Source organism: Gambusia affinis, linkage group LG11 (genome assembly GCF_019740435.1).
Source record: "Gambusia affinis linkage group LG11, SWU_Gaff_1.0, whole genome shotgun sequence".
NCBI lineage: Eukaryota > Metazoa > Chordata > Actinopteri > Cyprinodontiformes > Poeciliidae > Gambusia > Gambusia affinis.
In genome coordinates, this window is record NC_057878.1 from 18,049,984 (window position 1) to 18,068,566 (window position 18,583).

At 37.1% G+C, this 18,583-nt stretch overlaps 1 protein-coding gene across 3 annotated transcripts in view; it reads right to left on the minus strand.

The window, feature by feature from the left end:
• myo10l3 (myosin X, like 3) overlaps positions 1 to 18,583 on the minus strand; it is a 67,689-nt gene that overhangs the window by 39,107 nt on the left and 9,999 nt on the right. For all 3 annotated transcript variants that reach the window (XM_044132690.1, XM_044132689.1, XM_044132688.1), the window contains exon 2: positions 11,623 to 11,721. In XM_044132690.1, coding sequence (XP_043988625.1) covers positions 11,623 to 11,721 — 99 coding nt within the window. The remainder of the gene's footprint in view (positions 1 to 11,622; positions 11,722 to 18,583) is intronic.

Genomic DNA, 18,583 nt, shown 5'->3' on the forward strand with positions numbered 1-18,583 from the left:
ATATTTATCTTAACATATTTTGCCCCCAAAAAACAGAGAAATATAATCAAATACATAATGAAAAAAAAAAACTTACTACTTCTGATTTTAAAAAAAACACGGCTATGCTCAGTAATCTGAAAAAGTGACCATAAATTACATCTGAAATGTAACAAAACTGTACTGTAAAATCCCATTAAGAACATCTTATTCCCCCCTCTCCAACCCCCTTTCCTGTCAGCCTACTGTCATATAAGGGACACTAGAGCCCACAAAAAGATCCCCTGGAGGGAAAAAAAAAAGAACATCTTATACACCGGCATTTATTTTATATCTTGTTTCAATTTTCAAAACAAATACGATACAATATAAACATGGACAACATATAACATAAACCAAAGTAAACACTAGGAATTTTTTATGCATCCATCTCTTTCAAACTACTATGCAAGTTTACTCATGTGTATTCAGAAAAAAGAGAAAACAAAAAGCTAATCCCCATCTCTGGGTTTGTTGTTTTCCTCGGTTGACCTCTGAGTTGATGATTTCAGCGCCCCCATGTGGTTGAATTCAGACCTCTCCGGTACATTCATCATATAAACAAACCAGTAGCAGCTGATTCAAAAGACAGACCTACTGAAAGATAGTGATGAGCAGCATAACGTCTAATAATAAAAAAATTGTGTCATTAAGAGGCACCACAGGTGAACAAACAATTTGTTCAGTTCTTGCAGAATATGAACAAATGAACAAGCTTTTATGCAAATCAATGTTTTTGTGACTGAAACTATCAACACTGCAATACAAAGATAAAGCTGCCTTCCAATAATTATTGCATAGTACAAATTTGGCACAGTACAAAGAAAGTGCATCCTCTGTCAATGTATATGCTGCATGGTAGAAGATGAACTTCTGCTGTGGAAGAGTCTCCAACACAGATTCAAAAACCTTATATTTAAGGTCTTCAGTAGAATGGAGGTTTTTTGATTGAAAAATTGAAAATCCAACAAAACCAGCACAGGCAAGAACATGCAGGCTCCACACACAGAAAAGGCCTGGTGAACTGAGATTTAACCTTTTCGCTTTAAGAAAACACCATTGTTCGGCTACAAACTAATATGAAATTACACACCCTGTTAAGCAATAGGTAACTTTGAGAAATTATGTCAGAGTTGAAGAAATTTTTCTGATTTCATCTCCACATTCATTTGCCCATATGGATGACACACTGATACACAAGCTCAAACAGGAAGGAGTGAGGTGAAATAAAGACAATGCATGTATAGCTTGTCTGTACCTGCGGACATAATTCACCTTTCGTTCACCTTTTAGATTCTCCATTGAGTCTCTGTTAAGCAAATCTTACACCATGTGACTGATGTAACATATCAAAGTAGGTGGAGCAGTGAAATTAACTTTCAAATGTGCGACGGATGAAGAACGGAGGGATTTCTTACTGTCGCCACTGAATTCTCCACAAATTTAGAGAAACATCCACATCAACCCACAGCTATCCACAAAGAGTCTTGTGGCTAACAGCACTAATGTCCCAGAAATAAGATAAAAGGACAGACAGACCACAGCTGTGATGGCCTCTTGATGGGAAGATGGGTCCAAATCGCCACTGATGGACTTGAGGCTGAGATTGTGGCGTCCCAGAGCATTACTGCAGGCTGTACTGACATATCCAAGTGTCTTCCAATTGGGGGGGGGGTGGCATTTCAGAGAACTGCTGAGTCAACCAGCAAGAATTGGCTGCTAAAGAGCTGATGACGGTTTCAGTCAGTTGATTTGCTCAAGACAAGATGAATAGGTCTGGGCTTTAGCGATTATTTTGTAATTGATTAATTTTGTTTGAATTTGATTCAGGAAGACCACAATTTAGCTCAAACGTGCATCAAAACATGTGTAACCACAAGGGGGAAGAAGAAGTGGCAGTGCACACAAAATTCAAGGCTTGTAAAATCCCCATGATTCACCAGGCATGGGGACGCTCATTTCCAGACAGCCAATAAATGTCTGGTTTTGACGTTTATTTACGCTTTTAATTGGCATTCACAACCAGAAAAAACAAACAAAAAAAAAGTCCAGCTGTAGTTTGCTGCTTGAATAAGTGCATACATTAAATTTACTAAAAAAAACAAACACATAGCCGCTTAGTGGTGCTAAAATCTTATTAAGAAGTAGAAAACATAAGACAGAATTTAAAAAGACAATTAAAACAACAAAGGTATCAGATAAAATCATCAAAATGGTACAAACATCAAGAAAAAAAAATCCCTTTTATGCTATTGTTATGCATTCTTTTGCATTTCTTATTGACAAATTTAGATTAGTTGGTATTAGCTGGTAAAAAATGTAAGAGTATTATAAGACAGCAACATCTCTTCCCCAGTATGTTGTTGTCCACTGATATTAAACTCACTTACAAAACAGATAAATTAGTTTCTTTGTAAATGTTCTGAGTTGCAAAAGACACTGCAATTCCAGTCAGCATGTCTCCTAAAAGGTAGCTGACTGTAAGTTGGCTACTTAAGCAGATAGTCCATCCAATTATTAATCTGGACCTGATTATTTTATTTATTACTCAATAAAACCAAAATGACAAAAGGGTTTCTGTGTAGTGAAAACTGATAAATCTAAGTCAGTTTTCAAGCCAAAATAATATGCAACTGCTTAAAAGAGACATTTCTCAAACTGCAATGATTTGAATGTTACATTATCATCAGCAAATATTCTTAGCTTTGTGCTTTGAATTAGAGCAATGAGGTCAGTTTCCAGTATATGTTTTCTAGTACACTATACCATTTCTGGTCCTGTTGAATTATTATCCAAATATATTTTGAATTCATCTAATTGAACAGATTATAGCTATAGTTACATGATAAGATATAGATCTGTTTAATGAATTTTAAAAAAGTTATTCAAAGTAATAAAAAAATATACATCAACTGGAGAATGGAAGTGAGCTGAAGAGAAATAATCACAACAACATCAATATCATGAGTTGCTCGATGTTTTTGTTATTAACACAGTTCAGAAAATGGTGAAAAATGTGGCCTGAGGGAGTGATCTCATTTATCCAGCATAAACTGGGAGATCTCCAGCAAACATGTCCATCCACAATCTGATCCAACTCCACACCCTCACAAATGGCCCAGAATCACAGCAGCACCCAAGTGACTAATAAAAGCAGATGCCTGGAAGAATAGTTGTAAAACAAAAACATGTTTTGATTTAATTGTGTTTTTGTAAATCAAGCCTCATACGACAAATAAATCTCAAGTGCTGCTATAAAAACCTAAATGTTCTTACGCGACTTGGCATTGATGAAATATTAGGATCACAGTGTTGAAGTCTGATGATGAAGAATGATCTTATCAACAAAATTTGAACAGAACAATTGCTGCGGCTAAAAGTAGCATTTACTGTGTAACAGCATGTGCTGGTCATTTTAGTATTTTGTCATTTCATAGTTTTGGTCTCTTTTTAACCCGACTCATACAAAAAGATCTGTCTGCTATGGGGTGTTTCTTATGAAACACATGTCATATTGTACTACCACTGGGTCATTTTACACTTGTTTAGATAATTTAAAGGTATTTTCTATAATCTACTAGGAATCTAAGAGTAGACTGAAGGCGTAAGGAATTATGTGACTCCAATGAACATCTATTAGTCGGAACAGGTGCTCAGAGATGTTTTGATTTGATCTGGAGTCATAAATTATAACTCGTTAAAGCAAAGGAAATGTTGTGAAACATGAAATGTTCACAAAGAACAATTAAATACAACACATTTAGGTGAGATTTGAGTTTCTGTAGCTGAGGATAAACTTATTCAAACCTTATTCATAGGTAAAATTACCTTCCGTCAACCAATAACTTAACAATAAGTAAAAAGGAAATCCTGGTAGTTGAGGTAGGAATTTGGAGAGAGTCAAAGAGACGTGGAGTGAAAAGTAACATGAACAGAGAACATGGTAAATAAAGACAGTGATGTATTTTCTGCTAACATTAACTGGATTCAGATTTTAACTGGGAATGGTTCAGCAGCAGAAACCTGTATGAGTTTCTTTTAATGTGTAAATCCTTCTGTTGCTCATAAATGTAGCCATTCACCAAAATCTCTCAATTCCTTACTTGAGAATGAAAATAATTTACACATAAAACTGTCTTCTTTTTTATAGAATTATGTCAATCATTGGATTTAATCATCATTATCCTGGGCTGCCTTGTTAACATAAAAAGGGAGCATAATTACATTGTAATGTGGGAATAAATGGCAACAGAACTAAGATTTTAATTTGCTTCTTCTTAACCCAACACAGTACCAAACAAACCACATAGACTTCGTGATACTTCCACTGTCTGTCAGCATTCCTTAGAGTTCTCAATTATAATGTGGCATTAGGGTCACCAGCATAAAGACGAGAATAGAAAATGCTGAAAGGCAAGAGTTTCCTCTCAGTTTCAGGAATAAGTAGTAGAGACTCAGATGACTCCTGAATATTTCTCTACACTCACAACAACTTTGCTTATATACTAAGCTTATTGCCTCATAAAACTGGCTGACAGGAATTAACAGAAAACAACCATGAAGTTCTGGAATATTGTCTACTCTTAAGGGAGGAACAACAGCTTGTTAAAGTATACTCACCCTGTGAACTTGATCACATTTTCTCCATTAAAACAAAACAACACTGACATTTTAATAGAACTGTATGCAATATTCGAAGACAAAGAGGTGCTTAATTGTGGAGTAGAAGGAAAATGACACACTGCTTTAATTTCTTTTTAAATGAAAATCTGAAAAGTGTGGCACACATATGTCAGTCCCCTTTACTATGATGTCTTTAGAAAAGGTCTAGGGCATCTAAATGCCTTCAGAAGTTACATACTTTGTAAAAAGGATCCACTTGTGTGTGAGTTCAGTTATATTTTCATTAAACTGTAACGAAAATTTTGAGCAAACTTTTAAAATATAAAAAAATTAAAAAAAGTGAATTAGGCATGTTTCCATCTACTGGTAGAAAATTAGAAGTTGAAAAACTAAAGACTGGGAAAGCAGTTAACCATTGAAATAAGCAAAGTCCCTGAATGTACAGCATGAGCCATGTAAGGGTTTAGATCAAAGCCTTTTCATGTGTAGGAATGGTCCAGTCAAAGTCCAGACCTCAATCCCACTGAGAGCCAGTGGTACAACTAGTGGACTGATATTCTCAGAAGCTGCTGATTCTAATCTGACTGAGTTTGAAAAACAAGAATGAACAGAAAGATGTTTGTCTGATGGAGACAAACCTCAAACAACAAAATTATTGACTCCTGGGAGATGAACACAAATGCACACCACACTTTTCAGATTTTTATCGGTAATAATTTTGATAAATATCTATTTCCTTCCAAGTTTATGTGTTGCTTTGTGTTAGTATATCACATAAAATGTAAACCAAGGTTCAAGACATTCAAATGTTTTAGTAAAAAACATTTGATTTCTAGCTTGATTTCTTTAGAAGAAAGAAGTCAGGCTAATGTTTGTAGTTAAAGTAAAATACTTTATGACCAGTTTTTATAAGAGACAGTGCGCACTGTGTGTGAAAATGCCTGTAGACCACAATGCCAACCCCTAAAAACACTTAAAGATAATCTGAACCCCTCACTGTGTTCAGATTTCACAGTGTGACCCCTCAGGGACTGTTGCATGACCAAAACATCAGGGACAACGTTCACGGAAAGTTGAGCTGGAATTTCCAACATCAAAAGGGTTTAATTTTCCTCTGTTTTGCCTTAGAGGGGTCTTAGTTTCACTGTGGTTTATACCACAGTGGAGATGGGTTACTGTGATCAGATACTTTGGATTGTTAATACTTCTTCTTCATCTTAATACAGTTCACAGAAAATATCACATTTATTGAACAGGATGGGATTTTTAAAAATTTTTTATTTTCTACAAGCTTGTGATGCAGTAATGTTTAATTAGAACCATAATAACTAGTTCTACCAGCAATTTACAAACAAATACATGAGCAACCCAAATCCAACTGTAAAAAATAAAAAAATAAAAAATAAAGGCGAGAACTACCCACGTGCCACAAGTTAGACGAACGTTTGAAATCAGAGTTGGTATAGTTGCTACCAGAGATTACCTCAGGCCATTTACAACTACATGTGATTTAGGATTGAGTGGTGAAGTTGTTTATTGCACTGTTCGATTCTTTCCAAACTGTGTTGACACTGGAAAGCTGGAAGCCTCCCCTGCAGAGCACGTGGCTGCACACATGACAGAAAATGACATGTTTGTAAAGTTAGGGGAAACTAACAGACTCGGGTTTGGCTTGTGATGTTCAAAATTATGATTTAAACATTCAAAAGCCAACATGGCACAGCCAACAAAGAGACAATTGGGTAAAAATTGAGAAAAATTCAGCATCTAATAATTTATTAACTGTATATACACTTATTTATAAATATATGGTAAATCCATTTATTTATAGAAAAATTTGCACATTTATTTTTATGTATTTCCTCTATTTTCTATTACCTTCAGCATCTTGAGCTTAATATCTGATGTGCATTAACAACATTTAGCAGTTTAGTCATCTTTTTTTGCTGTTTTTGATTAACAATAAATAAGTAAAACATTTTAAGCTATAGCACTACAGGTAACTAGAGGTAATTAGAAAATGTATGCATGTTTGTTGTTATTGGTTTGATTTTTTTACAACATACATTTCCAGAACCAGTTAAAATGCAATAAACTGTGCAAAAATCTACAGCTGCGCCTCAATAAAAACAAAACTCTTATAAGTAGGAGCTTCTAGAGCACTTAAACTTTTTTGGAGACGATGATGTTTTTGTCCTTTTGTTCGCTCTTCCCTGAAGCCCCACCCTGCTGCTGCTGCTTTGTTCACGCAGGCCCACTTAATATTCACCCATACTGTAGGTGGAGTCAGGCTCTTCTGCTCAAACAAGCCTCCTATAAATTCAGCCCTTTAGGAGGGACACGTGGACAGACACAAACACTAAGACAAACATAAGTCTTTCTTTCTTTGTCTTCCTTTTTGAAAAAGTGTTTCTGACTGCCCTCTGTCTTACAGTGAATCCATCTGCTGCAAAGGGGATCCCACCCAGACCCCAAAGGAAAATGGAAAGATGGAGGGAGTGTGTATGAAAGAAATAATGACGGTAAACAAATACAGATTTTTAAAATAAAAGATTTTGCTTAAATTTTGCCAACAAATTTAAAAAGACAGATGCAAGAAATAAGTTTGTTGCTTTAGTCATGAATGGACATAAAGACTCAACAGAGTGATTAAGGCAAGGGGCCTTCAATGATCCATTTTAACCACACCAGCTGTGCGCTAGAGGACTACGGAAAAAAAATTGACGCAAAATTAAAATGAAAAATTTTAAAATTCCAAACATCTTTAGTTGATACCAAATCTGAGGTAAGTAACATATAATTAAAATTATATACTGTTTTTACACATGAAAAAGCAATTCTTCTTCTTATTACTATTATTTAGGTGTAATCAAATGATGTAACTTTTATGAAAAAGCCTTTAAAAGGGATAAAAAGGACATCGCCAAGAATAGCTTTTTAGTTGACTCATTTGATTTTTTCTTTTTTAATGCACTCTACTTTGAGAATAATACACACTGTTAGTCCAGCTGGGTAAGAGTCATAGTGCCATCTGGCCTCACAAAACATGCATGATAACTGAAAGGGGTTCGGTCTGTTTCTAAAGTCACAGGCCTCCATCTTCACGTTCACAAACCCTTTGAGTTAACACTTGGACATAAAAAACCCACCTCTGACATGGTTCAAAGAAGTTCCTCGTGAATATCTAGACATACAGTACAGTACACGATGTCAGGACTTTACTGAGAACATTGGTTCTATAGAACTCTGTTTGGTTCCCAAAGTGCTGATAAAGCTCTGATAAATGCCACATAAGGAACAGAGGATCACATGAGGTCAGTGGAGGATCCTGAAGATGGAGACGAGCTGTTGTTCAGTCTTGCATTCCTCTCATTCTCGCTGCAGAATCTTTTTACTTGGAAGCAGCAGAAGAGCCCATATGTTTGGCCTGATAACCAAAATGCTCTGCTCAGATGTTGCAATCACACTGGACCTTCCAGTATCAGGTCAGATTCAAAAGTCCCCTTCCCCCCACTTCCTGTCACAGAAAGATCAACATTAACCCATTAGGGGTCCTAATTCAGGGTTTTGAAATTCTTTTCAACTGTGTCCACTCACACTCCAGATATTTTCACCACTTACCACATCATAAAGCATCCCAGAAAGCCGCATGGATGAATAAGTTTGCTCTGGTTCACTAATCATTTTATATTCGAAACTGACTGGCCACCCTAGACTCAGAATGCAGCACATTACCACAACTACTGTGCAATAATGTATTTACAGTACATGACTAATGAGCTTCCAAGCATGCATGCTTCAGTTTTTACCAGCAGAGTGATGAACACAGATAATTTGTTTGTTTACAGATGAATGAGAATTTGAGCCACTTGAGATCAATGGGTTTCCTCGTAAAAATAAAATAATAGCTTCTTGTTCAGATACTCTCCACAACTAATGTTCACTCAAAGCATCTCACAGCAAGAGATTTCAGTATTGAATTTAAAGTGAACAACAGAGTGAGAGAGAGCAAGCATGTTGGGAGAAAAAAATGTGCTTGTAATATGTTTTTTTTAGTTTTTTTTTTACAATACATCATGTTAAGCATCACTTATTATGGACAGAAAAAAGGCACAGATGGTATCTTTTATATACATTGTTAAAGCTCATTTGTCTGAACAAAACCACAGTTAATGCAGAGTTATGGTGTTTTACAAGTGACTGCAATTAACCATGTGTTCAAAATGAACCACTTTTGCCTTCTGACTAAAAAAGCTTTACCATATGTGAATGAAAGAAGCTGTTTTAGATATTCAGGCATTGTAAGCTACAGGTTATGTGATCAGGAACATTAGGGAAGAACAAAGCAAACGTAAATTAGGTTGTAAGTGTTGGATGATAATGTTATTAGTATGCAAATTGGATCTCCAGGTAGAGTTTTTTTTTTCCATATAAAATGTTGAATGTTGAAGGTAGGCTATATAATACCTTTGTCTGGAAACTGCTGGGATTTTCAGATATTGATTGCATCAACTGTTTAGATGAGCCCACCAAGAAACCTTGAATCCCCTGTAGCTGTCATGCCTGGGCACTATGTGGCGCTGTGATTTTGGCATGCTGTCAAAAATAAATGCACTGAAAAGAGTAAGTAGCTCACAATGCTATCCACATTTTTATTACTCTGCCAGTGCATGTGTAGAAGAAAGTCTGCAGGCATATGTTCTACTTCACACATCCACTGAGGTCATTCCAAAAACAGTTAATCATCAAGTTAATGAAAACTTCTACTCCAGTCTTGGACAAAAGATGTTATGTGTTCTGGCAAATGGTGCTACCAAAGCCCTGCTTTTGGGTACAGATGCTTTCAGTAGCCATAAAGCAATGAGCTGGTGCAGAATGTGCCAGTTCTGTAACCAGATCTAAGTTGTCTTGGGGCTATGATATAACCAAAGATATAGTTTGGGTGTATATAGTCAGAATTGATGTTTTCTGAGACCCACTCGTCTGTGATCTGTGTATTCAGAGTGAAATTCCTGTTCCTGTTTCCGGGCCAGATACCAAACCTTCCTCTTTATAGTGCTGATCTATTGTTGTCCAGGATTAGCTCCAACACTGGGATGTCATCCACAGGCTTGATGACGGTCTAAAAGTCATTAACAACTTTGTTTGTGTCTCACTAAACAGACTGGAATGTGTTATTCAGGAAGTTCAGTGTCCAAAATGTTGTTAGCGTCCAAAAGGCAAACATCTTGGACTGAATAAACAAAACTCCCACATGGTTATAAAAGCAAAATGCTGTGGTTGTTTTCTTTGAAGTAATATTAACGCACTGAGCAAACAGAGATGGGTCAAAATGTGGAAGATGATCAGACATTGTGTCAGTATTGGATGACAATGGAGAGGAAGTTGTTGAAGCTCAACACACCACAATTCCCTGGCATGGCATGAAGGTTAATGTTTAATAGCATGTTGAGGCAACAGTCTGGGTCAGTGACAGGCTGAATATTAATGTGATAGAGGAAAAGTATTGTGCGGTGCATATAGTCTGTGAATTTCTTTGCTAAATATCCCTCCCAAAAATCAGCAACGTACTTCCAAAGTTAGGAGTAAGACCCCATTTTGGGGCTCAAATCAGTACTTCAAAATATACTAAAGAGTGTCAACTGTTAATAGTGATATGTGGTCAGAATACTCCCATTTAACTCAGTTTCTAGTACTTCTTGTACACTTGAATAGCATATAAAAGCAGCATTTGTAGCCACAGCTCTCTATAAAGACTCTGTGTTCACCATAAATTGGTGATCAAAGGGCCACATGAAAATAAATGTGGCTATGAAATATAATTCATTGTGACATGGACAAGTCTTCTTTTTATTTTATTTCTTTCTTTCTTTTCTCAGCTGTATTCAACCAACTCTGAATGGTTGCCTTGTGTTGTTCTGCTGAGTTTGCCAACTTATTCAGCCTATCTTCTAAGCATTTCTTTATATCTGAAGTTCCACTGAAAATGGACAAAAGTGATGATAATTTACTGTGAATTTGTCACGGCATGAACAAATTTTACTGATCTGAATTATTTTTTTTAGATAGTGGGTGGAGGGGGATGCTTTTCTTGTGAACCAGTGCTATATAAATAAAATTTACTGGAGTAAAGTGAACCCATTCCTGCAACAATATCTATGCCTGTAGTTGTATTCCCACACATTGTTTCCTGATACTTCAAACTTTCCCACCATTTTTTGTTTTTACTTTTTCTATCACTTTAGCATGATGGCCATATAGTACTCTTGTAAGTCTAAATCCTGTGAACATAAGTCATTTTAACCTGAGTCTGAAAACTCATAGACCATTATGCATTTTTGATTTATTTATTTTTTATTTTCTTTATTTAGATGTTTGCCTTCTGGACGCTGGCAAAAATTGGACACTGAACTTCCTGAATAACATATTGCAGTCTGTTTAGTGACAAACAAAGTTGTTAATGACTTTTAGACTGCTGAGATCTAGATCTCATTTTCAAGAGGGACCTGGGCATTTAATGGCACTTTGCACAAATAAAAAACTCTGCAAACTTGTTATTGAATTCTTCTGATTTGCAGCATCTGACATACTGACTTCTCTCTATGAGTCTTCGTCTCAAACAGGATTTCCTCCAGACACAAAGACTACTGCACACTGCCAGGCAGATAAGCTCAGCTCAATGACTTGTCATTCTTACTTACTTACTTACAAAAGGTGTTGATGGCACTGCAGAGCCATCAAATGAAACACATACAGTAAAACAATCAGCTCAGTAAGCACACATGCACAATGGGGAATTTCCTCCTTACATTATAACAAAAGTGAGCGGAAAAGCTTCATTCACACAATGAAGCTGCATCTTGGTCGTTAAGCTGCATTTTTGCTTTATGGCGGACTCGAAATAACTTCTTGCAAGTCATGTTGCAAGTGGACTAGGTCATTAAGCGGTAAGATATGAAGGGGGGGAAAAAATCATTTCACCTTCCCGTAGTCAGACGTGAGAACCAGGGACAAGTCATCAGAAGAGCTGACAGTGGAGGGAAGGAGCTGATCCTTATGTCTCAGCCAGACACGGGCTCCCTGAAACACAAGAAACAACATAATATACTTAACATATACACACAGCGTCTGACCTTAAAGCTTTAGGGATTTCCATAAAATTATGTTAAGAATAATACCCTCTGATTGTACTTTTTCTATTCCCACACTTACACAAAACATATCTGACACATCGAAGGGTGTTTAAGGAAAAATGTACTCAGAAAAGGTTTTCAACTTTAGGTCACGTCAGACATTTTACTACAACTTCTAAGCTACGGCTTTGATTCATCCAAACTATCGTCAAAGAAGCTTTAAAGTTTAAACCTTTGACTTAAGGTTAATTTAGAAGATATATGATTACAAGCCCCAAAGCAGCTATATTAGTATTAACCAATAAAGATGAAATGCATCTCAATTATTTCCTTTAAGAACACTTTGAACATTAATTAATTAATTGACAAAAATGAACAAAACAAGTTAGTTTAATTTGAATCCATGTGGATTTGTGGTTCCAGTGAATTGTCTTAGAAACAGACAGAAATAAAATTCTGCTTTTAAACTTTTTCCGGCACTCTATCTCATTTTTCAGATTTTTACCTGCGCTCAACATTTTCCTGCCTATATTTCCCAGATGAAACTTCCCACTGAACAACCAGATTCTCACCATCACAGGTTTGACTTGCTTGTTAACCAGTCTGTGCTGGATTTTAATGTTTCATTACTTCTCTTAATTTTCCACTGCAATGTAATAGTTTTTGTTTGTGTTTTTTTTTTATCATGTAAAGTAAGTTTAATTACCTTTCTGCTGAAATCGGCTATACAAATAAACTTCATGATGATGATGATCAAAGCACAGACTTGAAACAAACTTACGAGTTGATGTTTATGGAAATTGTAAGTTTGGACTTAGCTTGTGCCATTTTACGGAGAAGAAATTGAAAGTGTTGTGTTTAGGTGTGGAAAGCTGGTTCAGACACACCAGAAAACTCTTCTTTCTATACGGCCCTATAAATGCCTTTATAATAATAAGATAATAACATTCTGGAAACAAGAAATCCCCAAAAAAATCCATCTTAAAATGTTTTTTCAAACTAGTCAAAGAATTGACAGAATGTGAGAGAAAAAACAGCATTCAAAGTCTACAAACCAAAACTTCCATAAATCCTGAAAATATGTTGCTCAAGTCAGATTTAGAAGTGAGATACAGCCTCACTCCTTGCAGAATGCAGAATCATTTTATGAGTACGGTTTTAGCTGAACACCTATGTCAGAGTCAGACCCCCTCACCAAAAGCTTGTCTCTAACCAACCATCAGTCATCAGAAGTGCTGCCGATGAGGGGGTCGGGAGAGCGTGGAGCATAAATGAATTGTGTGTCCAACAGAGCATAAAAACTAAAAAGATCAATATGCATGGTTCCACTAGGAAACCGTAGACGAGGTCACCACTTCCAGACATCAATCCTCATTAACAATTAACAACAGGCTGCCATGGCAGGATACTCTCTCATCCATGGAGCATATGAGAGGAACTACCAGGACGGTTCTCCATGATGTGATGTGATGCTTTAGGAACAATTTCTGCTTATGGAGTTATTCTGCTACAAAATTCAATAAATACATTTGATTAACAGTTCAAATAAAAGTTTGGTCTTGCATCTTTTTTTGACACTTCAAATTTAGTTCTGCTATTTAGACAAAGCACTGATGTTTTCAAGCAGCCCTCTTCCATCAAGCCTTCTTTTTTTTTTTTTTTTTTGCTTACATCCGGCTAATGAAGCAGAGCTAAAAGCGGCCATCAGGCCTCAGGGGACGGCAGCCAGTGGGATGAAGAGGGTCCTATAAATTAAGAGGCGGGTGAAGTGGGGGGAAGTGGTGGGAGGGTGGGGGGAAGGAAGGGTGTGGGCAGCTTATAATGTCCCGCCTCCTATTGTGTTGAAAAGGAGACAAACACATGTGTAATGGAAGTGCTCCGCAACACGTGGCCTCACATTGACACACAAGTTCAGTTCTTTTTTCATTACATGATTAGTGAGCCACACATCGGGGGGCGACAGTGTCGGCCTGGTACCATCTCACTGTGCAAGGCTGGAAACTTTAAAAGCTGCTTCATGTGAGACAAGCGAGGCGATTAATCGAGCTCCTTGTGAGGATTTGAAGTAAATCTTTTGCTGTTATATAACTGTGGAGAGGAGAGTTTAAACCAAGCCTTAAATTATTTAACTTTCCATCTTGTTCAGGTTCTTTGTCAGTTATTCTGGTTACAAAGATGACAAAGAGGCAAAAGATGAAAATATGTTGTAACACTAAATACTGCAAGACAAGCAGGCAACAACCGCGGGCAAGTAGTAACTTGGAAAGCTTTGGGATGGCTCAAGGATTTGTGAGTTCCCGCTCAGCAAATCCAGTGTTGCCTCAGTAGAAAATTTCAATCATGCGGACATTTGGGGGAAAAAAATATTTGTGGGTTTTAGGCGGCTCAGTTGCTGAGACAGACCCAGATGTTCTCCGTTCATCTGGAGTTTGTTTTGCCTGCTACATCTCATCAGTACTTCCAAAATTCATTCATGACAGGAACAGTTGTCAAGTCTGCAAGTGGTATATCTTCTTGAGAAAATAATTAGGACAAAGGGGTAAATTATTTTACTTTCAGTGCCTTCCAAAGACTCAATATCCTTTGATTTTGCCATATTTTTATGCTACAACTTTTATTTTTGTGTCACACAGAAATGAATAATGGTGAAAAGATCTGAAGAGTCAGGTGTGCAAAGTGATGTAGATCCACATTTTATAACACATGCAGCTTCAAGTCTTTTAGGTTATTTTGCCACCAGATTTGCACAGCAAGAGACTCAAAATTTAGCTAACTTTTCTTTGCAAAACTAGGTCAGAGCATCTGAACAATTTAAACCTTGCCACAGATTTTCAATTGATTGACTGGACCTTGAGTAGACCATTCTAACACATCAGTGTACTTTGGCTATATTGTTGTACTATCAACAATGTCATCATTAGAAAAGCTTCAGTATGAGTGTGTGTTCAGGATGATGTGCAGTGTTAGATTTTCACTAAACATTATTGAAAACTTGGTTCTTTTTTTGCAGCATTTCAACAGAGATTTTCACTTCAAAATGTTCAAGTCACATAACATTGATCAGAACTAAAAACTTATCTTAAATCTCAGTTGAGTCTTAAGGCTTTTGCAGCTTCTAACGTTCTAATGTTAATATTTTCAAGTAACTTAAGCAGCACTTGTTGGGGTTTTGTCCATCTATCTGTCTTTGCATTTTTAAATGCATGTGTGCGTGTGTGTGTGTGTGTGTGTGTGAAGTCTGAGAAAGGAGGGTATAAAGTCAAGACAAATTGTCTCAGCAACAGCAACAGATGGCCCAAACAAAACTTCCCCCCGCACTCATCTCTCCATCCTCAGAGGCTCCGTCACTAAGTCGGGACAAAGGCTGCTTCGTCTAACTCCGCGTTCGGAAGTCACCCAGGCGGAAATATCTCAAACAAAGGCCAACTGGGACACAAAGGGGGCATGGGTATCAGCTCGTGTTTTAAAGACCCCGAGACTTGAATTACCTGCTGCTGCTGCATGACCGACTACTCTATAAAAACAGTGAACCAGCCACTTCTTGCATGATAAACCCTGGAAAATACAGCGCACATTTGATAATGAGGCAATTGCCTCTGGGTTTAATTACAGGGCGTCATTTGACTCCACTTCTGTGTTTCTTCTAACCAGATGTTTTTAATGGCTGTATCGAAGAAAACTAAGATGAACTGCTGCCACTTCACTTTCAGCTGAACCTTGTTACCGATTCCTGATGCTGTGTGTCACCGACCACGTGCAGCAGCAGTGCTGAGGCTGACCCAGTGACAACAGTAACTCGGTCCGCCGCAACAGGCCTCGCAGAAACGTCCCATCATGCTTTCTGACACAGAAACCACTCTGCCTGAAAGATGTGATGCCGCAGCTCAGGGCTTGAGTTTCCACGGCTTGTATGACGACATTCAGCTCAGGGATTTTCTAATGAACGCCACTTAAATATTTAAGGACATACACAGCACAAGGTGCCACTGCTCTTTCTCTCTCTATTCTTGTCTCTCTCCTCCTCTCTCCCTCTCTGCCTGCCATGGCATGAGTTCAGACAGTATCAGGTGATCAGATGAGCCGCAACAAAGGAAAGCTAATTAACTCAACCTGAGTTGGACATGCTTGAACAATTAGTTATGACAGGCTAATTTCTTGGATCACAGTGTGGATTCAGGGAAGTGATGAATGAGTCCCCTGTTTAGTGAAGACCATTCAGCAGCTGTGGGTGCTGCAGGGTGAAGCCTGAGCACACAGCTGGTTTCCTGGAAAGTATTTTAATTGTAGTGCTTAGATGCAGAGGATCTGCTTCAAATGTATCTTTTAGCGATATTTGTGTGCTAGTTTTTTTCCTGATACTGAAGAGAGGAAATATTACAGTCACAGCAGTTCTGGACACCCATTTTGGAGATCTAGATCCATAGCCTTCTGACCGTAAATTACAAATTATTACACATTTAAAAGTAGCCTTAGCTACTTGGTCATTTAAAAGCCCAACTTGAGACAACAGCTAAAAATAGCTTTAAACTCTGTGTGCAGTGTGCATGTAGTTCCAATACATGCACACTGTGTCATAGTATTTTTAACATTCTATTAATTTCTAAATCAAATTAAAATTTATTGTATTATACACTTAAAATATATAACACATGCAGTGTGATGGGGGATGACCCAGACGGACCAACCAAAACCTTTTTGACTGTTCGCCTCAACATCTCTTAAATAATTCTAACAAACACATATGATGCAACAGACTGGTGACCTGCCTCTCACCTGAAACGCTCGCTGGAGATAGGCACCATCACCCATCCCGACCCAACTAATATATGAAAATTTGGCAATTCGATCTAACCATTTGTAAGATGATTTATTTGAAATTCATTGATTTAATTCTCACATCACCTTCTGACTAAGTCAGTGTTGATATTTTACGGTGAGGTAGAATATTTCTAGGACTGGTTATCAAAAATAAGAAATTATATAGGGATAGAGTCTCATTTTTAACTAACCAGTCAAAGAGAGTCAGTCTAATATGTGACTATCTTCCTTTTAACAGTAGCTAGCTGTATTGCAGAGGACACTCACACTGCACACGTTCTGTTTGCTTCGTCACAAAGAGAAACATTTAAAGCCCATGTCCCCTTACAGACCCTCCATTAGCATGGCTGATCAGGATGTAAGTAGACGAGCCGTACAGTGACCATTCACACCTGGCATTGAAATCTGTCCAGAGACATTAGACCACAGTTACCCACTTTACATCTTTAAAGATGTTGCCACGTCACAGAGTGGGCTACCAGCTGAGCAACAAATCATCTGGTCAACTAGTGTTTCTGTTGCATCTCATACATACAATCAGTTCAGAGAACAGTTCAAATTTATCTGACTCACCTTATTGTTGAGTTATTAAGCTACAAACTCTTTAGAAGCTTGTCAAATTTATCTGACTCACCTTATTGTTGAGTTATTAAGCTACAAACTCTTTAGAAGCTTGACTGTTTCACTCAAAAGAGAAAGAAAAAATGGCATTAAAAAAAAATCATACTTTAAACAAATCAACATCACCGCGCAGATATTAAAGACTAAAATAAACTACCAGCACATTAAAACAGCTCACTTGCATTCACCTTTACCTTACACACTCTGCTCCATAAAAGTTAACTTACAGTCCAAATATAGAGAGATTTTGTGTTTTTGTGGGTCACTTTCTATCATGGTGACCTGATTTAAGCAACTCCTAAAAGGATAAAGATAAACTGCACAACTAGTAACTTGAACTCAGTGGTGCTGTTATTAAAGATACTTTAGCTAGTCTCTCAATTCATTCACACATTGTCTACACTCACTTGACCACGCATGCATGTAACTCAGATGAAACTATTTTCTCAGAAGAGTTGTTGTAGAACCTGATGGCTGCGGGCAGAAAGGTTCTCCAGTAGTAGTCTGTTTTACAGTGGTTCTGAAAAAGCCTCTGACTGAAGATACTGTAGTTGTATTATAATGTCGTGATTGTTGTCTGTCATGTTCTTGATCTTATGAAGAATCGTTAATTGCACAGTAATTTCCAAATGTGGAAATTAATCAAGATTCTTAATTAATCTTAGTTAATTAAGAATTAAATAATATTAATTTCTTAATTAATAATTTTATTTAAGGCTACTTTAAGTGGGTTTACTTAGTTAAAAATAATTTTAAAAACTACTTTTAGTATGTTGGACTTTTTTTTCTATATACACTGAAGCTGCATTTCATATGGCTCCTATTTAGATGTTATAGTCAGATGACTAAACATATGCTATATCCTGAATCATACATTATGGACAAACTGAATAAAATTTTTTTTTTAAAATCGGAAAACACATACGACCATCCTTCAGGGCAAGTTTGCAACATGAATTGGGAGAAAACACATACGAATCATTTAGATATTTCAGGATGAATTGGGAGAAAGAAATTCAACTCATTGTCTCAATGGGAGTAAGTTTGTAGAGACAGAAATCTGATCCTTTTAAACCAAACTTCATTAAACCGATGGCTGCACATTAGCATGTGAAGTCATCAGTGTGTGTGGATCTGTATAGAGGAGTGTATGCGTGCAGTGTGGTGGTGTGGAGCCACACACCATCTCTATTAAAGAAGGAAGGATCTCGCAAAATGAGGCTGAGAACCACAAGGAAGAAGATTTACAGGACAGTTCTTTTAAGTGGTTTGCAAATTTGCAATTTGTTTAATTTAATTTTCCAGGCTTTAAAAAAGCAGCTAAGAAAGCACACTCACAATTATTTTCTGAGTTGGAGAGGCGTGCAGAA